This window comes from Symsagittifera roscoffensis, chromosome 4 (assembly GCF_963678635.1).
Source record: "Symsagittifera roscoffensis chromosome 4, txSymRosc1.1, whole genome shotgun sequence".
Lineage (NCBI taxonomy): Eukaryota > Metazoa > Xenacoelomorpha > Acoela > Convolutidae > Symsagittifera > Symsagittifera roscoffensis.
Window position 1 is genome coordinate 7,585,850 of NC_087065.1, and position 25,310 is coordinate 7,611,159.

A 25,310-nucleotide genomic window follows, 5' to 3' on the forward strand; every position below is an offset into this window, starting at 1 on the left:
TTAGCCTTCCCTTTTCGTCTAGAACAGCCTAAAGTTACTTTATTCAACCGCTATTACCTTTTGGTAGGGGTATAAGGGCTTTTCTAAAAAAATTTTGTAAAACGTGAAGGGTGTACCCTTCCAAATTGAAGAATTTGCTAAAACTAATCTCAAAAAATTTTCACGCTTACTTTTCCGAAAAACTTTTGTCCCTATCAGTGAGCTCAGCTAATTTCTGATCTATTGGTACCAAGATCAACTCGATATGCTCAGTAGTTCCAAAGTTATTAACCAAAACGTCTTTTTTCTAAACTCAAAAATTTTTCTCTCTTATAGGTTCTGCCTAACTTTTTCCGCAAATCAGGTCCTTTCGACCTAAAAATTATTGATCCGAGCTTAGAAGGCCTATACTCTTCTAGTTCAATGCAAAAGACTCGATCTAAAACGCTTTTGCTGAAAAAATTTGCGAAAAACTATGCTACCTGTACCCCTCCGGATTGATGAATCCACCAAATCAAACACGTTAAGTTCGATTTCTCTGCAACCCCGAAGGCTTTCTGGTAGCGGGTTTTAAAACTTGTAGATTCACTAGTGGATGTTGTCCGAACAACTATTTTTACTGTTGTAACTCAAAAATTTCAAAAAATTTTCTAAATTTATAGTGTTTCGTTTTCTCAAAAATCACCAAATTTCGGTTCTCGGTACCAAAATAGTTCCAACCACTTTCGAACTAAACTTAACCGGTTCTCTCTATTATGGTAGTGCAGTTACGATGTAACACACTAACTTAGCGCTTTTTTCCGTTTCAAAAAATATCGATATTTCAAAAATCGCGACTTGTGGGGGGATCAAAATATCGCTATTTTGACCCTAAAAACCGGTCTGTTTTCGTTGTTCTTCACTGAAAAACGATATAAGACTATTAATATAGGCTATATAATTAATAATATTAGTAGTACTATACCCCCCCCCCCCCCCCGGGTTTGTTTAATATCCGAATTAAGGTGCTTAACTCGGATATTCGCAGTTCGGTGAAGGGTCACTACAGTGCAGCACTGTCGAGCCCCCCACAGATTACTATCTTAATTTTTGTACCAAAAGGGATACAAAACTTGTTAACGATACCCAACAGTCGATTGCTGTTGTCGTTGAGCCTCTTCTTGTTACTCCTTGTACTGCTTGCCGGATCAGTCTTCTCCCAAGACCCTTCCGAATTGAGCGCAAATCTGCTGACCCTTCCGGATTGAGCGCAATTTATCATTAACGTGCTTAAATGCTCAAATAACCCTACAGTACAAGCCTCACAAACGGGCTACAAAACTGATCGTAACAATCCTGATTGATATAAATGCCTGTAACAACAATATATCTATCAACAACAAACGGGGGGGTCGGATCACATCTTGTCTGGGGGGATGATTTCTACTGATTTTTTACTTTTTTACTGTTTTTGGTTTTTTCGGTTATTTTTTTGTTTTTTTTTTGTTTTTCTTGGGTACTATGCTACTTTTTATTTGGTTTCATATATATCTTTAAGTGTTTTTGGTCACGAACCCCTCAGGGAACGACGGGACCGCGAATCCCCCCACCCTTCCTGGTTCGTGAATTTTCGGTCTTAACTAAGTTAAAAAGCTATTCACGGTAATCCGGAAGGCTTCCGCGTTCCGAACTACCCTTCCGCCCCGGCGGTTTAGGCCTATTAAGGGCGTTAATGTGAGCATCCGCTCGGCGCGGAGTGCTCTTTAACGGTTCTGCCGGTCATGATGTTTAAAAAAAAATAACACCCAGGAGCGCCATAAAAACATCTATGTAACATTCGCCCGGAAGATACATATCGACGGAAGACAAAACTAAGTCTTAAGACAACTGGCTAACGTCTAAACAGAGCTTTGCATGCTTTTCACCGTCTCTACCAAGCCAGTACTTTTCGGTGGTCTTTCTAACATCGGGTCGACAAAAACGTTACTGCTTTCGGCTTCGGTCAAAGCACTCAAATTAACTAGATTACATGCAGAAATAGTGAGCTCATGGCTGGGTCTCAGTATCCCCAGACCACGAGGTCACTCCTAAAAACAGGGCTACTACTTATTATATTACTATTGTTTTTGTTCAGTAGATAAAAATCATCATCTCCATCGAAGATGGATCAACCCTATCCCCCAACTCCTAGCTTCTCATCCTTATCAAAATGAATCTAGATGTTAATAAAATTCAAATCAGGACATGACAAGAAGCTAAAAGTCTATATAACAGGCTAAAAGTTTCAGTCCCGAAACCCTTCCGGATTCTTGAATCCACTGAATCAAGCTCGCTAATCTTGATTTCTTCTTAATCCGGAAGGCTGTCCTCCACCCTTCACCGTTGTCTGCAACGGCCTTGCAACTATTGTAGCGACACAATAGTTGCAACTCGGAGTGTTCTCTGTTACTCTGTAACTCGTTGTCGTTTTCCAATCTCGATTTCGTAGTTGTTGTTAGCGCAGCTAATGTTGTTCTGTTTTTCTTTCTTGTTTTAGCCAAAATGGCCTTTTCTGACGTTTCTCAGAAATATGACGTCATTATTCGAATTTTTGACATTTTAAAATACCAGAATATTCCAGCCCTCACTGTTTGGCCAATCGTTCCAATAACGTTCTTAATGCTTAATAATCACCAATCCGGAAGGCTCGCTGCTAAAAATTCGAATTCTGCAGAGATTGCATTTTTCACATTCTGGTCAAATGTCACAGAGCAATTTTCCATTATTTTAGCATTTTTGAGAGTATGATGTCTACTTGTTTAGAAAACAAGAGCGTCATATGGTTGGGAGTCAAGTCAAACCGATTGAGAAAACTACTACCTGCACAAAGTAAGCCGGATTTGGAAGTGTCCTAAAAAGACTGACCTGATACGAGGCTACGGATGTATCATATACTTGAAAAGAGCTGCGATTTTGTTCCCTTCGCTCTTTAAATAAAAAATCATTTTTAAGTGGTTTTTTCAATGATAGCTCTGAGTACATAGGCATCCTTCGCAGTCTGTATTGCGAAGGAGATTCTCTGCTTAAAAAAATACCTACCGTGGGTTCCTCGGTACACATGCACAAGTTTTTACAAAGCTTATTTAGAAAAATTTCTGTGCTAGGGCCGACGGCTCCGTGAACTTCAAAAGCTACTGGTTTAAATGCATATCCATAATTATCCAAATCTCAAAATTTGTCAGAATTTCGATCTGTCACCTTGGCTGTTCCGGGGTTAGAAACTGAGCCTTCATTTATTCTACTAGGGGATAAGGTGTCAACTACCGTTACATCCCAGAGGAGCTGCCTAGCAATAGCGCATGGTACGAGCGTCAAACCGAGAGACAAAATGGGCCATGCCACATGTCTTCGGTTAAATCATTTTCGCAAACGCATCTATGTTTTTCCCAAATTTTTGAAACAAGGCGGAGTCCAACTGAAATTCTCAGCTGCTGGTTTGACAATTTCAATCTCAGATGTTTACAAGTTATGACATTCAACCACTGCGATCCGAACTTATCCTCATGAGTATTGAACCGTTTTAGACCAGTAGATTCTAGTTTCAAAATTATATGATAAACCTTTCTATCAAAAATGGACTCCGTCCGTTTTTTTTGGATTTTGCATTCCGGAGCTACTTCACACTTTGCTAAATTAAACCAAGACTCTAATGCATCTGTCTTTGTGCTCCAAACCAAAAATCTCACTTAAGCTAGCTTTCGCTCCTATTTTTGAGGCTAAAAAGCAGGTAAAGGTACAAAGCGCGCGGAAGATACAACCAAGCCACCTTTGGCTGCCGGAAGCACTGCTTGCAAAAATTGACTATCATTCTTTTTTACATTTGTTAACTTGCATAAAGAGTTTCTAAAAATTGGATCGTATGTTTCCAAACAATCATTTAGCAAAAAACAAGGAATGGTACGCAAAAAAAGTTTCGGCTTGGTAAAGACAATTATTAGGAGGTAAAAAACATATTGTGCATCCAGCTTATCAACAAACTCCGAAATTTTTTCCAGCTCAGCTATTTTGTCATTTAGCAGTTTTTTTGGACAAGATTCGCCTAAAGTGGAGCCCAAGATTACATGTTCATCCTTGGATTCGATTTGTATTTTTTGACACACTTTTTGAAAATGACCTATAATTTTATTGTACTACTTACTTGTTGTCTGACCTGAAAAAAACATAGCTCACCTCTCACAGTTTTCTGCGTTTAGGCTTGAGATATAGCCTTTTCTTGATTTCAGAATGTTTTTGAGGTCGTTGGCAAGGTTTAAATCATCTAAAACCAAACGTTTGTTTTGGATTCAAGCTTTTTTACTAGCGTCTTTATTGTTTCAGCAAAAAAAGGTGGAGCCTCGTGGTCACTTTGTTGTGTTGCGTCCTCCGACATAACGACAAAATTTCTGTAAAAAAGGTAATTCGGTTTACTCTAAGCGCAATGACTATTTTTGTACAACTCCGTGCTGTTCGAAAAGACGTGAGTAGTATATGTTGGGGCTGATCAGGGGGGGGGGGGGGGGGGGCTGGTTGATGACCCCCATGTATTAAGATAGGGATTAGAGCATCCGGTCACCAACCTATGTATTAAGATAGGGAATAGATTTCCGATGTATTAAGAGAGGGAATAGGTTACTTATGTATTAAGATGGTGAGGTTTCAGATCGTAAGTTTCAGAAAAATTCTTGGCGCCCGATTTACACCAATCCAATAGGTTATAGATTTTTTCAATGTATTAAGATATGATTTTAATATTGTCTTAATCCATTTGAGTTTATATTGAATGTGTCTAAAATTATGCTGAAACCTAACTGAAGCTTCAAAGAAGAAATAAAAATTTTCAGAAAAAAAATTAAATTACTGTAAATTGTTATATTTCAGTTGAAAAAGTAAAAAACATATAAATCATTGCATCGAATGAAATTTTATAACAGTTAAAATTTGAATTTACAAATTCAATGGCTCTATTCCCTATCTTAACACATGGGGGTCACCAACCCCCACCCCCCCCCCCCCCCCCCCCCCCAACATCCAGATCTAACATATACTACTGACGTGATTCCGCATAGTTTCTCTATTAAGCGAATTAAATGCATTATTAAAATCTAATTCAAGTAGATCTGAGCTTTTCGCGTTGTCATCATGCTCTATCAAATTTCTAAAGGGGGATGAGTAGTTTCAGCTCCCCGTTTAGGACCGCTCGCTACTTGGAAACTCCAAAAAAATTGTCGCTCTGCGAGAGCCTTCCTTCCTGCGCATTTCAAAAGTCGAGCACCACACTTTCTGTTTGATTTACTAAAAAGGTCTTTAAAAACTTGGGAACAATCTTGTCCGCACCGGCTTCCGAACCAATTGGAAAAGACATAATTGCTTTGTACACCTCAAACTCTGTTACGAGAAAAACTACCGACGTTTTCCGGGTTTGTGGCATTTTAACCAGCTCTTTTTGGTTGTTTAGATACCAATTTTTTATAATTAGAAATACAAAAAAATGCGACCTTGTCAACGGAAGCGGCCAGCCTTGTTCCTCCCTTTTTATTTCCTCATCGAGCTTGATGCTGATTGGCTTTATTTTCTGCTCGAGATCTGCTGGATCAAGCTTGACGTTTGAGGAAGTGGTTTAGGCAGTGAAACAATAATAATAAGTTTTTTTTTGTTTTTTATAGAGCTCATAGCTGTCGTTTGCTTACGACAATTTTTCTTGGGTTGTTCAAGAAAAAACAAGAAAAAGTAAAGAAAAACCGGCGAATAAGTAACCTTTTCTAAATTGTAGAAAGTATCATTCATTTTATCCGAAACATTTTCTGCCAAGGGAGCACGCGATTTCAGATTAACACACATAGTACAATGAAACCATTGATTATTCTTAGAATCGCTAAGAGTTTTATTTACACAATTGGTATGATACCAAATAGAACAACAGTCACATTTTATCCAATTTCGAAATCCTAAGGGTTTATGCATTCTTTACTTGTACATTCCTTGTTTTTCCTCATCTTGACGGCGCGGCGCAAGAAAAAAAATTACTGGACACATACGGACTGAACTAACCCAAAAAACAGGGTTGGAATTTTACAGATGAAAAAATATTACAAATTTAACTTAGAGAAAAATCTATAAAACTCGCTGAAAAGGAACAATCTCACCCGATCTCAGAAGGTCCAGCGGCGCACCACCAAACTTTTCCGGCCAGAAACTCCTTTCGCCAGACCAGAAACCTACTTGAGAGACCTTTCTATTAAATCCTTAAATCTTGTCTGGGGGGATGATTTCTACTGATTTTTTACTTTTTTACTGTTTTTGGTTTTTTCGGTTATTTTTTTGTTTTTTTTTGTTTTTCTTGGGTACTATGCTACTTTTTATTTGGTTTCATATATATCTTTAAGTGTTTTTGGTCACGAACCCCTCAGGGAACGACGGGACCGCGAATCCCCCCACCCTTCCTGGTTCGTGAATTTTCGGTCTTAACTAAGTTAAAAAGCTATTCACGGTAATCCGGAAGGCTTCCGCGTTCCGAACTACCCTTCCGCCCCGGCGGTTTAGGCCTATTAAGGGCGTTAATGTGAGCATCCGCTCGGCGCGGAGTGCTCTTTAACGGTTCTGCCGGTCATGATGTTTAAAAAAAAATAACACCCAGGAGCGCCATAAAAACATCTATGTAACATTCGCCCGGAAGATACATATCGACGGAAGACAAAACTAAGTCTTAAGACAACTGGCTAACGTCTAAACAGAGCTTTGCATGCTTTTCACCGTCTCTACCAAGCCAGTATTTTTCGGTGGTCTTTCTAACATCGGGTCGACAAAAACGTTACTGCTTTCGGCTTCGGTCAAAGCACTCAAATTAACTAGATTACATGCAGAAATAGTGAGCTCATGGCTGGGTCTCAGTATCCCCAGACCACGAGGTCACTCCTAAAAACAGGGCTACTACTTATTATATTACTATTGTTTTTGTTCAGTAGATAAAAATCATCATCTCCATCGAAGATGGATCAACCCTATCCCCCAACTCCTAGCTTCTCATCCTTATCAAAATGAATCTAGATGTTAATAAAATTCAAATCAGGACATGACAAGAAGCTAAAAGTCTATATAACAGGCTAAAAGTTTCAGTCCCGAAACCCTTCCGGATTCTTGAATCCACTGAATCAAGCTCGCTAATCTTGATTTCTTCTTAATCCGGAAGGCTGTCCTCCACCCTTCACCGTTGTCTGCAACGGCCTTGCAACTATTGTAGCGACACAATAGTTGCAACTCGGAGTGTTCTCTGTTACTCTGTAACTCGTTGTCGTTTTCCAATCTCGATTTCGTAGTTGTTGTTAGCGCAGCTAATGTTGTTCTGTTTTTCTTTCTTGTTTTAGCCAAAATGGCCTTTTCTGACGTTTCTCAGAAATATGACGTCATTATTCGAATTTTTGACATTTTAAAATACCAGAATATTCCAGCCCTCACTGTTTGGCCAATCGTTCCAATAACGTTCTTAATGCTTAATAATCACCAATCCGGAAGGCTCGCTGCTAAAAATTCGAATTCTGCAGAGATTGCATTTTTCACATTCTGGTCAAATGTCACAGAGCAATTTTCCATTATTTTAGCATTTTTGAGAGTATGATGTCTACTTGTTTAGAAAACAAGAGCGTCATATGGTTGGGAGTCAAGTCAAACCGATTGAGAAAACTACTACCTGCACAAAGTAAGCCGGATTTGGAAGTGTCCTAAAAAGACTGACCTGATACGAGGCTACGGATGTATCATATACTTGAAAAGAGCTGCGATTTTGTTCCCTTCGCTCTTTAAATAAAAAATCATTTTTAAGTGGTTTTTTCAATGATAGCTCTGAGTACATAGGCATCCTTCGCAGTCTGTATTGCGAAGGAGATTCTCTGCTTAAAAAAATACCTACCGTGGGTTCCTCGGTACACATGCACAAGTTTTTACAAAGCTTATTTAGAAAAATTTCTGTGCTAGGGCCGACGGCTCCGTGAACTTCAAAAGCTACTGGTTTAAATGCATATGCATACTGGTTTAAATGCGTAAAAAACATATAAATCATTGCATCGAATGAAATTTTATAACAGTTAAAGTTTGAATTTACAAATTCAATGGCTCTATTCCCTATCTTAATACATGGGGGTCACCAACCCCCACCCCCCCCCCCAACATCCAGATCTAACATATACTACTGACGTGATTCCGCATAGTTTCTCTATTAAGCGAATTAAATGCATTATTAAAATCTAATTCAAGTAGATCTGAGCTTTTCGCGTTGTCATCATGCTCTATCAAATTTCTAAAGGGGGATGAGTAGTTTCAGCTCCCCGTTTAGGACCGCTCGCTACTTGGAAACTCCAAAAAAATTGTCGCTCTGCGAGAGCCTTCCTTCCTGCGCATTTCAAAAGTCGAGCACCACACTTTCTGTTTGATTTACTAAAAAGGTCTTTAAAAACTTGGGAACAATCTTGTCCGCACCGGCTTCCGAACCAATTGGAAAAGACATAATTGCTTTGTACACCTCAAACTCTGTTACGAGAAAAACTACCGACGTTTTTCGGGTTTGTGGCATTTTAACCAGCTCTTTTTGGTTGTTTAGATACCAATTTTTTATAATTAGAAATACAAAAAAATGCGACCTTGTCAACGGAAGCGGCCAGCCTTGTTCCTCCCTTTTTATTTCCTCATCGAGCTTGATGCTGATTGGCTTTATTTTCTGCTCGAGATCTGCTGGATCAAGCTTGACGTTTGAGGAAGTGGTTTAGGCAGTGAAACAATAATAATAAGTTTTTTTTTGTTTTTTATAGAGCTCATAGCTGTCGTTTGCTTACGACAATTTTTCTTGGGTTGTTCAAGAAAAAACAAGAAAAAGTAAAGAAAAACCGGCGAATAAGTAACCTTTTCTAAATTGTAGAAAGTATCATTCATTTTATCCGAAACATTTTCTGCCAAGGGAGCACGCGATTTCAGATTAACACACATAGTACAATGAAACCATTGATTATTCTTAGAATCGCTAAGAGTTTTATTTACACAATTGGTATGATACCAAATAGAACAACAGTCACATTTTATCCAATTTCGAAATCCTAAGGGTTTATGCATTCTTTACTTGTACATTCCTTGTTTTTCCTCATCTTGACGGCGCGGCGCAAGAAAAAAAATTACTGGACACATACGGACTGAACTAACCCAAAAAACAGGGTTGGAATTTTACAGATGAAAAAATATTACAAATTTAACTTAGAGAAAAATCTATAAAACTCGCTGAAAAGGAACAATCTCACCCGATCTCAGAAGGTCCAGCGGCGCACCACCAAACTTTTCCGGCCAGAAACTCCTTTCGCCAGACCAGAAACCTACTTGAGAGACCTTTCTATTAAATCCTTAAAAAAGCGCTCGGCAAACAGCCACAAACAGCAAAGATATCCCATCTATTTAATAGGTTTATCACGACAATTAGACCGTAATATAGTTTTTGAAATTAATCGTTTTTGAAATTCGAGATTTAAGTAACTTAAGTAGAAACAACGGCATGCGGTGGCCGGAAAATAAGCATAGACGCAAAATTTACACTTTTGCCATAGTGTATTGCAAAGCAGGATCTTCACAATTTACCCTAGTGGACAAAATTGAGCGCAAGTTAAGGTTTCTACTCTCTTAAAATACTCAAAATTTATCCTCTCTATTATTAATTAAACATCACACTCAAAAGAAAAAAAACCAGCAGGGAGAAGAAAAAGTAATAGAAAAGAGGGGGAAAAGGAGCACCAGAAGAAGGAACGTAAAGAAAAAAGGAAGAGACAATCAATTTTCATAAGAGTGTATGGCTCGACTGGCGATCATAGGGGCGTTTTCCCTCATGAGGCTCACGGAGAGGAACAACGATTTCTCGCGTCAGCGAGAACAGCGACAGTTTTGAGTGTTTTGATAGCCAAAGCGGTCCAAGCAAAGTGACTCCTTGCTCCTCGCAACTTTTTTCGTGCTTCGAAAACTTACGATCCTCAGCAGCTTCAAGTGAATATCCGGGGAGTCTTTGCCCTATGTGAGACAAGAGATAACTGCAGAGTGTGTGTCACAGTGAAGTCGAAAGCAGCTGGACGGCCAGCTCTTCAAGTAAGAACGAAAACGTCGTCTGATTTGGACCGATCTCCAGGAACGAGGTTCCGTTGATAGTTGATAGTAGCGGGTATGGTAGAGAGGAAACAAACATCCCTTTGTCTGTCGAGACGGGAGATCCAATCGACACCTCCATCGCAAGGGATAGAAATATCCCATGGACGTCCGGAAGGTCAGAAGGACACACGCTGGGCAACTGCAAGCAGACGCGAACACGGGGAGGCTACGCCGATATTTGACGGCAATCTGGAACTCAGCTGCAAGTAGGTGCAAGCCATTACTTTCGATGGAGACACTTGTCAGTCAAAAACCGACTTAGGGCAGAGAGAGTTAGGCGTTTGTATTTGGCCTTACTGAAATTGTTTTGAAAAATTATTAGAGCAAAAGCGGAAAGCTATTCTGAAATGATCACGGACATAATTAGTGGCAAGATGGAACTCCGGGTTATCGGTTAGGTGCCATCCGAGACCAAATGAGTTGATTAAAACGAACAATCAAGGAAAGCGAGGATGCCATGGTGTCAAGCTTGCCGAACGCCAGACCCACAACCCTTGATAGGCAGGTAAGACTGAGACCTGTCGAGATCAGGAACGGGTCAGCCAACCTTGGCAGAAGAAGTATCGCGGAGCAGTTCATCGAATACTTGCCAGGAAGTTGTGACAGGATGAGAAGGTGCTCCGAGAGTACGTCAGCTTGAGAGCAGCGAGTGAGGCGAAACTGATGCCAAGATGGTTTTTGGTCACCCAGAATAAGCATTTGATGGTTTTTGAGATTGGCTTGTTCAGAAATTTAATTGAGAAATCAGTATTACCAATGGAAGCTTCAAAATAACTTGAACCCAGCGGACGTGACTCTAGGCTAGGAGGCAAGAATTGTCAAAAACTCCACAAAAGACAATAACTTGCATAGTTCTGGTTTTTCAGAACGAGGCGCAAGCCGTGGGAGGTTATGTTTTCAAGATCTTTTAACAGAAAATCTTCCTTGCCGGTACAAATACCATCATCAAGGTACCAGCAGATGAGGGTGAGACCAGAGGCTTTTGACATTGAGATTCTTGACAAGAGTGTGCAAGATGACCGCGATAATGACAGGCCCTAGCAATTCCCTCTGTTGATTTCATCTGTGGCCGCCGCATAGAGTTATATTCTCGACGAACAGAAGAAGACTGTGACGCCCGTAATCAAACGGTCTAGCATCTTAAAAGCATTCTAAAAGACTATTTTCTTGGTGACGTTAGGCACTTTTATAGTGTTATATTTGTAGCGTGAACAATGGCTTCTGAAACACATTTGTTAGCTACCCCACGATTCTGAGGACAAAAAAAATCAATTGCTTTGGCAATGGCCGCGTTAGGCAGATTTTAGCAGTGATTCGTCAGAAAACTTTCCGGCCACAATAGGCCGGACATTAAATTTGAGTTTAGTAGCGCCATTGAGATTCACACTCCACAACCACGGAGAGAGACTAAAAAGAGCATACCCGGTTGCGAAGATGTTTACAACTCGGTTGAGAACCTAACGTTCTGACAGCAGTCTGAGGAGTAAGGGCATTCAACGGCGTGAACAAAGTTCTCAGGAAACCAACACAAAAGACCAGCTACGGTGCCGCTCGGAAAACTTTTGAGAGGATTATGAGTGAACTCAGACTCAAACTGAGAGGAATCATTATCACTGTGGAGGCAAGAAGAGATTCATCGTGACAAGGGAGTACTGAAGAGTTGGCATGAGTGTGAAGACTGCAAAGTTTGTGAAGCGATTCTTCCTTTTTGGACACTATGCCTTCAGAGCGCATGGCTTTAACTGCTCTGTCGAACTGTCCAAGACCTGCTAGCTCTCTAGATCTACTACATTAAAGTCGGAAAAAGGTTCACTATACTTTGTCATTTGCTCTTCAGATCACGTAATAGAGTTAGACTAGAGGTCCGAGATGTTATCCTCCTTCCAGGTTGAGTTTTCGGCCAATACGTGCAGTTTTTTGCGTCGTGAGACCTGCCTCCGCCCCGAAGAGCTTTCAAGATCAACTTAAAGGGCCTGAACAGACGAGTCCAATTTTTCAGGTTGTCCAGTGCTAAGGTCTAGCGCATGACCAACGTCCTCGGAGCACTCTTTACGAAAAGAACTCAGGACGAACCAGATCGTGTCAACTCTGGAAGACATGACATGAAGAAAGATCCGGAATGGTGCCTAAACTGAAATCAGTGGGATTAAACGATCTTGTCACTGGATATCGCCTGAAATATTCCAGAGCTAACAAGAGCATGCGGCGGAGGAGAACTCGCTATAGTATTAGAGATATGGCTGGAGACAGAAAATGCATGTGGGCATATTGACCTGCAAGAATTCCGTCCTAGGGGAGCATATCCATAAAAAGAAATCCCAGCCGATATGTCAGAACTCGAAAATTTAATCAAGGTTAACCCTCGGCAATCTGACGAAATCAGTGAGCTCAAAAGATATTGTCATAATGAAAGAGACAAAAAGAAGCGTTATATTTGGCCTTCTCGAGTTTTTTTTTGTAAATTTTTTGAGAAAAAGCAGAAAGATTAGTTTTTCGGAACTGATCACGAGCTTCATTAGAGGCACGAAGGAATTCCGGGTTATCGGTTTGGTCACAATCGATGAGAAACGAAAAAAAATGAGCTGATTGAAATGAACAACCAAGAAAAGCAAGGATTCGTTGGTCGCGAGCTTGCCGAACGCCAGACCCACAATCCTTGATAGGAAGGTGAGACTGAGACCAGTCAAGATCAGGAACGGGTCAGCCAATTATGGCAGAAAGAGTATCGCGGAGGAGCTCATCAAATAATTGCAGAAAGTTGTGACAGGATGAAGGCGACAGAGTGCGCATTGGAATAAACGTCAGCTGGGAGGAGCGTCAGCTGGGAGGAGCGATGCGAGTGCAACTGTTGCAAAAAGAGTTGTGGTTCAGCCAGAAGATGTAATTTTTCAAGACATTTGGTGGCTATTGAGATGCGCTTGTCCGGAATATTATTTGAGAACTCAATTAACATGCACCCATCGGACGCGGCTCTCTGCATGGAAGCAGCAATTGTCAAAAACTCTACCAGCGACCAGAACTCGCACTAACTGAGCTAGACTTTCAGGCCAAGAAGCAAGCCATCGCAGGTAAAAACTTCAAGGGCCTTGAGCAACGAATCTTCATCGCGGCTCAAATATCGACTGAGGCACCGAAAATTTGATTGAAGTTAGAAAGTGAGAGTTCTTATTCCAACCGCAAAGTGAGCAGAGACACGCGATTGCTATCAAGTCTGGGGAAAAGCATCATAGATACTGGCGGTCAAATCCTTAGAATACAACAGACGAGCCACCACAGACATCCGCAGCTGTAAAATTGTTAAAAACTCATGAAAGATTGAAAAAATAAGGTTATAAAGCGACAGGTTTGGTTTGATTGTAAGCTGTTGAGACCGCTGTTGTTGTTGCGATTGTGGATCAGAAGATGAAAAGATCCAAATGAGATTTTTTCATCCTGCCCTCGATGGTATGCTAAAACTACAGCACTGTCAAAAAGGGAGAGGCAAACATTTGCATGCCTAACGTGGGATAGGTCTTACACAGAAAAGATAAGAAGGGCTGAAGAGAAACGCCAGAGTAGAGCCCAGAGCGGTTTTCACACCAGGAGAAAAGAGAACCATTATGGATTCGAAACCAGTAAGGGGCACGCAGCGAGGAAACCAGTGGTCGAGTGCAACTGGGAAGAGCGATGTGAGTGCAACTGTTGCAAAAAGAGTTGTGGGTCAACCAGAAAGACATGCCAGGAAGTGCAGAGCGACAAGCCCGGTGATCAACAGCACATAGCCATTTCGAAATAATTCGATAAAACTATCAAAACAATTATTGCCAATCTCTGGCAACCTTGTTCCAGTTTCTTTTTTTTGAAATCACCTATTTCGATATCCAGCAAAATTTTCAAACAGATCAAGAGCAAATCATCCCAGCCACCATCAAAAAATTAACAGTATCTGGTTTCAAACACTTACCAAGGTGATTTGGGTCTAAGAAGGCGAGACAAAATTTTTCAATACGCATGAAAGACTAAGATATACCCAAGTTTAAAGAAATTTTCACACATATTAATTCAATTTTTTCGCTGTGAATGTTTCACGCCGCATGAACAACTTTTCATTCTATTTATTCGAAAGAGTTTACTACGATGCAAAACTTAAAACAGATGAGAGAATTTGGCATTTTCCGACCTGGAATAATTTGGTAATCTATCGAAATCAAACATTGATAGTTTCAAAGTTGGTAGTTTTTGAAAATTCGCATTTGATCTATTTTAAAACATGTCGAAAATCAAAGCGAGTGTTGTCCGAAATTAGAAATGAAAACAGGCTTTTTGAGAAATAAAATTATGAATTTGCGCTTAATTTTGTCCACTACTGTAAAACGAACATTAAGTTGAAGCTTTTTAAACACCCTGAAAGTACTCAAAATCTTGCCACAAAAGAACTGAGGGGTGAAGTTCTTTGGAAAAATGCCCTAGAGCCATAATTTTTACTACTAAGTAAATATTTACTGTTTTATGGTTGGATTTCAAGGTTTTTCTGCAGGGTTTACGCCTAAAATACAGTTAGACAAAACTCTTTGCCCAAGTTTTTGATTGGCTGGCGTCTTTTACGATTTTTTGTAGAAAAACCTAATAGAAGAGCTCAAAAAACCTGACCGCCATCAGTTCTAAAATTTTAAAAGCTTTATAACTACCAAAACCCCTTCACCCCTTCACCAAGCCTTCCTGAATCAGATCTCGCGCAGAGTATCAAACTAACTAGTAGCAAGCTCGATATAGTAAACATTAGATTTGGAATCAGGCTTGTCGCTTCTGATGATGAAATTCATGCCAGTACGTCATAATGCAAGAGTTTTTTGTTGTGGATCGAAAATTTGAAAAATCGAATTGAGCCTAAATTGCACAATTTCTTCGAAGCAACCTAAGCTAAGAAGTCGAAAAAACACAACAGCCGAAAAAACAATAAGGCGAAGGGCGGGCATTTTTGATCGAGTTCAGTTGCTATTCACAACTGACCTATTCATAGGGAAAACGATAGGGAATTGTCTGGTTTCTGATAGAGAACAAGAAGAATGGTTCCAGAGTTAAGTCCGAACTTGAAGTGCGTTCCTGTGAACATTCGAACAACTAGACTCGAGACCCTTTCCATTGAAGGAAACTTCTTATTCAAAAATTTATCGAAACATGTCAAACATTATGAGTTAGTTAATTACCTGCGTTTTGTATAGTTTTTCTTATTAGAATCATTTCCAGAGTTATTTTAACGTACTAAGCTCCTGAATTTCGATACCAGAGATTGTTTTATCTGATTATGTTGAGATAAGGTGAAATTTAGGTTGACACATTTGAAATGGATCAAACACACTTTGTTGCTAAATAGGGCTTGCATCACTGAGCGAGCGTCTATGCAACTTCTAGGTCGGAGGTAAGCAACTTTGAATTTCTAAGTTTTTTTTTCTTTTTTCATAGTCAGTGAAACTATAAGAACTGTTTGTTGCATTTAGAGAGGTTCAGTTTGGTTCACAAAATATTTAGGGTTAGCTTCAGTTACCCTTAGTTTTATAGGGTGGCCACCAACTGATTATGGAAGGTTCTATGTTTTTATGATTGTCCAGGGTTTCCTCCTAAATATCTTTTTTAATAACTGAGCAAGAGTATTGATCTTCTCAGCTTTGTCTATATGCTTGTCAAAAAATCTCTAAATATGCATACAACGACTTTTTGCCACCTGACAAAATGTTTCTATTGATGCCGTTTTCAGAAACTGTTGATGTCAGTTCTCATACATCTTGGTTTATTGACTTATTTCAAGTTTTATCTTTCAAAACAATTCGAAATTGCCAGGCTGTCGAAAACGTATAAACCACAATAGATTTCCGTACTTTTCAATGGTGTTTTAGTTCTTTGGAGGCCTTATCATGGGGCGTTATGTTTAGTTCTCAGAGTGGTGTAGGGGTTTATTTTGGTAGTAGCTTTTAAGATGTAATGACCCCGAAGTTCCTTTTCTATTGGAACCACAATTTGGCTCCGACCATTTGATGAGGAGGAACACAAGAGATAGTGTTTTGGGCCCCTGAGTCAAGGGTTACAGAGACCATCAGGTATTTATGTATTTTAAGTATTAAGAGACAATGCAATGTTGGCGTTCTATTCAAATTCTAGAGGGGAAAAGTTAATTTGGTTTTTGCCTTTAAGTTAAAGTTACCCGGAAGTTCCGTGTCTAATGAACCACAAATTGGCTCCGACCGATAGACATAGAAAAGCAGAACAGATAATTTTTCTGGCCTTTGAGCCACTCTTTGGTGAGGTGAAATCAGAGTATTTTCGGGGGTTGCAAATTTTGACTTCAATTTTTGCAACCCTTGAAAATACCCAGACAGCACCCATTATACGATTCGTATTCTCAATTAAATCTTTAAAAACTTTTCATAGAATTCCAAGATATGTCATATCTCGGAAGCCATTAGGAGCCGAGTAGACAATCTTCGAGGCAAAATTTTCTCAGAAAAAATTGTCAAATCTTGCAAGCTGCAATGATTTCAGCAGTCATTTTCAGAAGGAAAAATTGCTAATCCTGAGAAAGTTCTGACAGTACCCCATCATAACGTTGCTAATTTCAAACTTTGTTAGGATTTTGATTTTCAAAATTTTTCAGAAGTTCTTGAAAAGTGTCATGTCTCGGAAGTTAAAAGAATTTTAGCAATCATATTTGCAAGCAAGATTTACAACCCGTTTAAGTATCCTGACAGCATCTCACTATAAGAATTCTATCTCTAATTTTGGGAAAAGTTCTAAATTTTAACATAGAAAAATTTTCAAAACGTTGAATCTTGAAGCTGCCTTAGTTTCAGCAGTTATATGTGAAAACAAGATTTGCAAACCCTGAAAAACCTCTGAGAGCACCCCCCATAGGGTTACTAATTTCAAAATTTGGAAAAAAATTTTAATGTATTTTTTGCAAAGTTTTCATAAAATCATAATAAACACCATTTCTCGGATGCTAAAAAGATTGAATATGTTCTGATAATAAAACCCTCTCGATATTCCGATTTCAAATCATAGCCAACCGAAAATTTGAAAAGTCTCAAGAAACTCAAGTTAACATATACAAAATTAATGGCTATGTTTGAGCACTATTCAAACACTGATATCACCTTATTTGCTTGAGTTTCTGCGATCTTAGTTTAATGAAAATTTTCAAAAAAAGCACGTAATTAGAAAGAAATTAAATTTCTAGGTAACTCTTATATTTTGCTAGGTGTTCTGATATTTATAATTAATGTTTGAAACAGTAAATCAATCACGTTTTTCCAAATTTCATTTTTGATATTAGAGATCAAAATGGGCTTTCCGTTTACCAAATGATGTCGCATTGAAATTGTAAAAAAATCAAAATGCAAAAAGCAAAGGAAAACAAATATTTTTGTGCCTGGACAATTTTAAAAATTTATCCTGAAAAAAACTACATGACCTAAATAAGTGTATTGACTTCGTTCACGGACAGTGAAAAATACTGACACTCTCATCAGGGGCAGCTTTAGGATTTTCTCGAGGGGGGGCAGATTTTCCAAAAAATTTTGAAAATTTTGACTTTTTTTTAGGTCGACCAAATTGATTTTGGTAGCTCTCCTAAAGCAGTGAAAAGACGCTGTTTTGGCCAAGTTTTCTGCCCCGCAGACAAATTTTTGAACAAAAAACAGGTCAAAAAAGCCGTTTTTAGGCGCTTTTTGGAAAATTTTGGCAAAAAAATCGCGTTTTTTGGCGCGCGCTCCCCCTCAAATTTATTATATAGTGGTGCCAAAGGCGCCTTTAGAAAAAATTCAGTGTCGGTCGGCCCAAAATGGATTTCTTAAAAAGTACTAAAAGGGGGACCCTTTGGGTCGGCAGAGGGTCGAATCCCTGAGAGAGGGGCGTCCGCCCCTCCCCCTAATTCCGCCCGCCCCTGACTTTCATGTTAAAACGAATATCTGGTTTGAGTGTTTTTTTTAACTTATTTTAGATAACCACAGGCAGTGGATTGGGCATGTTTAATATCACTGACTTACAATTTGTTCCTAAATTTGTTTGTGTTTATCATAATTGGAACATTAGTATCTAAATCGGAAACGGTTCAAATCAATTTATTCGCGCCACATAAAAATGGCCGAAATTTTCCAAAAACAAAAGATAATTTTTGGGTTAAAAAGATCAAATGAGATTTTTAAACGTTTATCGTTTATCGTTGTCACAAATTTTAGATCTTAAACGAAGTTTGAAAGACTGAAAAATTTTATTAGAATTAAACAAAAATTAATATCAACATTGGCGTTAGTGTTACGAATTAAGTTTTCTACCATATTAAAGATTTCAAGAACAAATAGTTTTTTCGAGTTTTCAATAGTAACTACTGGTGTATCCAATTGCGGCGACAAATCTATTATGTCATCAATTAAATCATTGACTGCTGATTTATCGTAGTTTCATACAGTTACGTATAAGCTATTGCGTAATATTTCGTTAGACGACTCGCGCGCCCAGTTCGGCTTCGACGAAGTGAGCCAGGTCGTGTTTGTTCATGGATTTGATTGCACAGATCAGTTCTCGTACGGCCGAGTCTTGTCGGTTTCTCGCCTCCCACAAGTCCAAAATATGAGAAGTAGGCGAGTTTTTGCTGGCAAAATAGTTGATGTACCTGAAACAAATGCCAATATTAATGGATATCAGCAAAAAATTCTACAATTATTACAACCAACTTCTGTGAACATTGCATGAAATTGGGAGCAGATATACTGCGTGCTCAATTAGTATCCATTTTATCGCCAGCCAAATTTTAAAGAAAAAAAGTTACCTGAGTTTTATAATTGATTCTAATACATCTAATAAAAAACAGCTTTCATTTATTTTACTTAGTATTTACGAATCAATGATTTGAAAAAAAAACGATTTTTTTTTCATAATTTTACTTTTTTTGAGTGATCAATACCTCCATAAATATGATTCACAAGGTTGGGGCTATAAATTTGTCTATTTAAACGCCCAGAATTTCCTATGGCATTTCGCTTAAAAATAGCTGGCTACATATGAATAATTCAGTCAATTCTTTCATTCTGAAACTAATTTGTCAGTTTTATTGCAACTTTTGGTTTCCACTTTCTTTGCAGAATCTGGCGCATAGTTTCACGCAATTGAAATTATTTTGCAGGAGTTATAAGTATACATCAAGTAATCGTTAAACTACCAACCACCCATTCTTTCGGTGCTTTGAATGATTTCAAAACTGCAAAACACGAGCTTTAAAAAACCTTCAACCTTTTTATCCCCATGAATTGATTTACGTTCAACTGCCTGAAAAAAATCAAATCTTATACTTTGGTGATGAAAATTTTTTTCACAATTTCAAACGTGGAAATAAAAATTTCCTCGTAACCTGGTCACAAATAAGTTATATGAAGACACTTTTACTTCTTAGTGAATTTCTTCTACCCTTAAGATAACTTTGTTCAACTGTCTCAACCCAGTTATTGATTGGAGAAACAGCATTAAGTTTAATTCAATAAAGAAGAAGTTGACTATTTTGAAGCTCACACGCAACGCCTGAGTAGTTGATAGTCAATTCATTCTCTTATAAAGAAGACTGTCTTTTTTTTATTTGTTTCAAAAAATATGGTCACTGTCATTCCAACATAGAATTGGCGAAAACTTCAATGCATCCGCACAAAAGTGATCATTTGAACTAAAAATTTTTGAAAATTATAATAATTTTAGAATGTTAACCTTTAAGGGGTTTTGTAGTTAACCCCTTAAACTGGAGCCCTCTCTCGCGCCAAACACCCCTCCCCCCTCCCCCGGGGGAGGGAGGGGGATATTTGGCGCGAGGGTAACTTTTCAAGTACACTCGCATGTGTTTATACTAAAACACAATATGTCAAATTCTCTATACATGTATCGACGGAGCGTAGCGCGATGCTGAGGTGACCCCAGGAGACTTTTTTAATTCAATTTTGAAGACCTCTCTGACCTAATCTACCCGCGGCTTCTAATCCAGAGGAAAAGACCCGCAGAGACACGGGCTGCACGTGAGTATTTGATTTGGACTGCTTGTTCAAAACCAGCCCTTGGGTGCGGGCAAAGATAGGCTAGTTGATAAGCTCATTTGATGAACGCATTCTTTGATGCGAATCGCGGCTACCAAAGAACCCAAAATGCAAAACTCATCGGATAAGTTTTAATCATTCTAAGTGATGCGCAATGTTCTTGAACAATTATCGAACATTTGAAAAACCATTACCAAAATTTCAAGTTCAAAGACAAAAAATGGTCTTTTATTTCATTTTTTAATTCAATGGTCTTTTATTTCACATGCTTACATTTTGAATCAACATTTTACTATTTTTGAAATAAGCAAAGTGGTATGCATGTTTAGCAGTTGGTAAAAATAACTTTTCCTTTTCATTTTCTGTAGAAATTCTCTTACTTTTGCCGCGGTAATAAATTGTAAAATGTAAATTGTGAAAGATGGCTCAACTTAGGTGTTCCTAACAATAAATTTTCAAATGGGCTGCTCTGTTTTGAGATTACTTGGGCATTTGGTTGCTGTTTGTGTTTTAAGAAAATTCATGTGGCTTGTTTTTTCTTCAGGTGGATGATGATACGCTCCAGTGAATGCTAATCAGGAGTTGACGATGATCATGGAGTGTCAAAGGAACTTTTCTCATAAATCATTCAGTTTTACCGCCCAGGCCAGACCAAATTTTTAAACCCGTGGGATGCGTTTTCCCACTAACGATGCCAAACAACTTCATTGCACGATCGTAGGAATAAAATATTGTTTCCATTTGAGTGGTTCCGTTTGTTTCCGCAGTTATAGGGGAAAATACAGATAGACTAGACTGTTAAGTTTTACTTCAAAATACAGAATGGTATTTGAGTATCAAAAAAATATTCAAGGTTTTGAATATGTATGTCATTTTAACATAAATAGCACCAAGTTCAACTCACAGAACTTTAAGTTATAAAGTGACATGACCATGCTGGTTGCCGAAAGCAGTTGCTGAGCCCTTAACCATCTTGATGTCTAAACCCATGACTCTTCAAATCATGTCAACTAAGCTCATGGCTCCTATTATCATGGTTCCTAAAACCATGACTCTTCAAATCATGTCCACTAAGCTCATGGCTCCTATTATCATGGTTCCTAAAACCATGACTCTTCAAATCATGTCCACTAAGCTCATGGCTCCTATTATCAGGGTTCCTAAAACCATGACCTTCAAATCATGTCCACTAAGCTCATGGCTCCTATTATCATGGTTTCTAGGCTCTTGTCTTCAAAGTGCATGAATCTTATGGTCAAGGTTGCTATGCTAGGGATTCTATTTTAACTTTCATTGGCCGACAACTCACCGGTCGAAGTTGAGTTTCTTAGCGAGGAACACCCAGTCGTGCTGTGAGTAGGAGGGGGAGTCCATCACCTGGCAGATCCTAACTCTAACGTGGGAGGAGAGTCTGAACACTAGTCCTGGGGGGTCATACACGCCAGTGGGGGTCAAGTCAACCACGCCACGCTTCAACAGGGCCGCGTCATTCTTCAAACAGGGCAAAAAGCGGTCAATCATTGATAAAAAACGTGAGGACAATATAAAGTAGAAAAACTATTGTAAATGTTTAGTATTTTTAAACTTACGAAATTCTCAATATTAATTCTCTTTAGACGCTCAAATAAAAATTTGTCGATAAAAACATTTGGTCTGCAAACGTTCAAAATTTCAATTAATTAATGATCATTTATACATCTTCTAAATCAATCAAAAGCCATTTAGTCAATCTTAACTTGAAATTTGAAATCATTGTTATGATTGAGAGCGAAGAAGTAAAGAGTTACTCACGGCAGACAGACGGATTGTGAAGCTGTGTATATCATATGAGGACATCTGGAACGCCTCTATCTTCGTCTCCAGCCACTGGTGCCCCCCTCCCCCACTAGCCCTGTTGTTGTTGTTGCCCCCCTTGGGCTGTTCGAGGGAGAAGGAGGCGTGGAGACTGCTCTGGATCGCACACCAGATATGGTTGAATGGCACGCTCTTAAAAACAAAAAAAAAATCATACTTAAAAAGTTAAGGTTAAAAAAATGGAGACAAAATTGTGAGAAAAATGCTGGTTAGAAAAAAGGGCATGCTCAAATTACTCAACATACGATATACAAATCTATCAAAATGAAGATACAAATTCAAAACTTCGAGACAGTCTAGCACTTAAACAATGTTTTTTTTTCATAAAATTGAAATTTTCTGCATTTGTGGTAAGTTGACAGTAATTTTTTTTGAAAACGTTGTCTGCATAAAATGTACTCAAAGAGACTGTAAATGATTAGTCACTAACTGCAGACAATTTTTCGATTTTTAAAATTCATCAACTGAGAAGATAGTTTAGAAATCAGCTGACCTGTTGGTGGTTGGACACTTTGCATCTCCAGCCCATGGACAACTCTGTCAGGGCCAGATGCAGCCCACTGTCCGGACTGTCTCTGAAATGCATCAGCTTGCAGCAGTCCATCATCACTCCCCCACTCTTCTTCTCGAAGTCGATCACGTTCTCCAGGGCGTCCTGGGTGTCGTCCACGCAGTAGATGCGGATGTTGTAGTCCTGCAGACGAAGGGCAGCCGGGGCGAAAGCGGAGAGAAGGAGGCGCTTTGTGGCAGTTTTTCCCACTTTGCTCTTTCCAACCAGGCAGTACCTAAAAGAAACACCGAACTGCTACAAAATTAGTTTAAATTTTAAAAAAAACTAACTGCTAAAAAATAACTCCAAAAATTTGAAATTTCTGTGCTAGAAAGAATAAATGCTAACATATAATTACTGAACTTTATTTTTCAAATAAATAAACATTCAATCAAATAAAAAAAAATTTTTTTTTGAGGTCAAAATATGGAATTAAGTTCAAAATATTGAAATAAGTAGAGAAACAATTTTTTCTTAAGGCAAAGTTTGGAACTTTATAATTTGCCTTCACAGTGGTTTAAAATTGCATGTTATTGGATGTTTGAAATTTTTATACACTTTGCTTCGAAGACAAACTGATCAAGACATTACTCACTTGTCGTGTATGCTCTCAATCAAAATGTGGCATCTATCTTCGTCCATTTGACAAAAAGCAGCCGAGTTCAGATTCTCCTCCCCCAAAATCAACAAATTCTGCCAGGCACTCCTAGTCACCACAGTACCATGTAACACACTCAGGGTCCAATCACTCATCGGGTTCAAAGCTGAGTGGGCGAAACTTAGCACTACAGGACGCAAAAACTGAGCATTTGAAGGTCCACAGACAATTATTGGACTTAGAATTGTGCCTCCGTCAGGTAATTTAGGTCTTTCTCTATCTTCATTTGAGATCGCGAGATAGACTTCTTGACTCTTCCCAGGAGCAATGGCTCCTTCTGGAACCAAAAGCGAGACTCCGGATCTTGGCAGGCAGAGACGTCCGCCAGAAGAGGTGAAAGTAGCGATGACAAATTTCTCGTCGATGACAGATTGGAGTATTTCGTTTTGGGCTTCGTAGAATCTCTTTGAAGCGACTAGACATCGACCTCCGAGGCCTTGGTCTAAAGCTCCGTTTGAGGTAGGGTCTTCACAACCACTGTCGTTTGAAAGTCTAGAAAAATATTTTATTTCAGAATACAATACTTCTTAACGATCGACACAAACTATTTTGAAAAATTTCGACGATGATCGAACTAAAATGTTCTCTACGCAAAACGCTTGCATAAACTTTCATAGAAAAGAAGCTGCAAAACTGCAACATATTGTCTTATGCACACACCGCACATACATACCGTTCATATTTCTTGCGGCCTGATGACGATCCACTTTGCTCCGTTTTATTGCAGCTCTCTGATTGGTCGGCTTCTTCGTCCAGTTGATACTCTCCCTCGTTGAAAGTAGTGACGTCATTGGCTATTGACGAGTAATGGTCACCTACCATGCCATTACTCATGGACTGCGGTGATCCCATGTGTGGCATTGTATGGCTCCCTCCGTCCATACTTTTCATGGGTATCATAGGAACCATGACTTCACCTGATCCAGGAGAAAGGCCATTAGGGGTCATTATGGTTCCATTGGGGTACATGGTTTGCTGATGTTTGTAGACACCGTTCGGTTCCACGAAGTACATCGGTTGTCCCGGTGAGGTGTTGTAGCCTCCGGATGACATCATTGATTGACTGCAAGGAGGCATGGCGATGATCTCGGCTGAAAAAAGTCAAGTCATTTTTTTTGAAATTCAAGTCATTTTTTTAATCGAGAAGCGCATTTTCCTAAAATTATTAATCATTAAAACAGGGGCGAATTTAGGGGGGGCGGACGCCCCCCCCCCCCCCTCAGGGATTCGACCCCTGCCGATCCAAAGGGTCCCCCCTTTGTACTATCTTGAGATCTCCATATTTGGTGACGGACTCTAAAAATTTTCTAAAGGCGCCTCCTTACTTTAAAAGGGGAGCGCGCGCCAAAAAAACGATTTTTTGTCAAAATTTTCTAAAAAGTGCCTAAAAACGACTTTTTTGGCCTGTTTTTCAAAATTTTGCCTGCAGCGCAGAAAATTTGACTAAAACAAGGTCTTTTTAGTGCTTTGAGAGAGCTCGGAAAATCAATTCGGTCGACCTAAAAAAAAAGCCGACAAAATTTTCGAAATTTGTTGAAAATCCGCCCCCCCCCCCTCGAGAAAATCCTAGATCCGCCCCTGCATTAAAACTTTCTTTTGATAATCGGAAATCTTTCAAACTATCGTCTCTTTAAGGATTGTCAAACTATCTCTAGGAAACAATCATTTCGCCAATTCTTACTTAGGACGTGCATAAAGCTTGGAATTGACTTGCAATGCTGAAATCATTCAAAAACTATAATCTGGTTCACCATTTTTTGAAGTTTTACTCAATAATTCAATTGAACTGCAACCAAAATACATGTAAAAAAGACAAAAACTAAACCATTTAAATGCTGTATTTCCAAGACACTTTGTGGAAACTTTTTGACATTGACCCCAAAAATGGTGTTTCAGTTTTGAGCAGTTTTTAATGAGAACTTAATATCTTGTCATGTTTTATTTTTGCGACTGACTCACAGCATGGTACAAGTTTCGCAGGCATATCGTACACTTTTTGGGGGTTCATTTTGGGCAAAATGACATGAAAAATGACACTAGATACTTTAACTGTCTTATT

The 25,310-nt window shown here is 39.0% G+C and overlaps 2 protein-coding genes across 3 annotated transcripts in view; both read right to left on the minus strand.

The window, feature by feature from the left end:
• LOC134845185 (exonuclease 1-like) overlaps nucleotides 1-25,310 on the minus strand; it is a 71,846-nt gene that overhangs the window by 39,569 nt on the left and 6,967 nt on the right. The window lies entirely within an intron of this gene.
• Nucleotides 18,395-25,310, minus strand: part of LOC134845183 (netrin receptor UNC5C-like) — a 35,018-nt gene continuing 28,102 nt past the window's right edge. For both annotated transcript variants that reach the window (XM_063862076.1, XM_063862077.1), the window contains 6 exons: nucleotides 23,925-24,342; nucleotides 23,189-23,743; nucleotides 22,537-22,828; nucleotides 21,981-22,175; nucleotides 21,499-21,680; nucleotides 18,395-18,787 (listed from right to left, as the gene is read on the minus strand). In XM_063862076.1, the coding sequence (XP_063718146.1) occupies nucleotides 18,613-18,787; nucleotides 21,499-21,680; nucleotides 21,981-22,175; nucleotides 22,537-22,828; nucleotides 23,189-23,743; nucleotides 23,925-24,342 (1,817 nt within the window). In that variant the 3' untranslated portion in view covers nucleotides 18,395-18,612. The remainder of the gene's footprint in view (nucleotides 18,788-21,498; nucleotides 21,681-21,980; nucleotides 22,176-22,536; nucleotides 22,829-23,188; nucleotides 23,744-23,924; nucleotides 24,343-25,310) is intronic.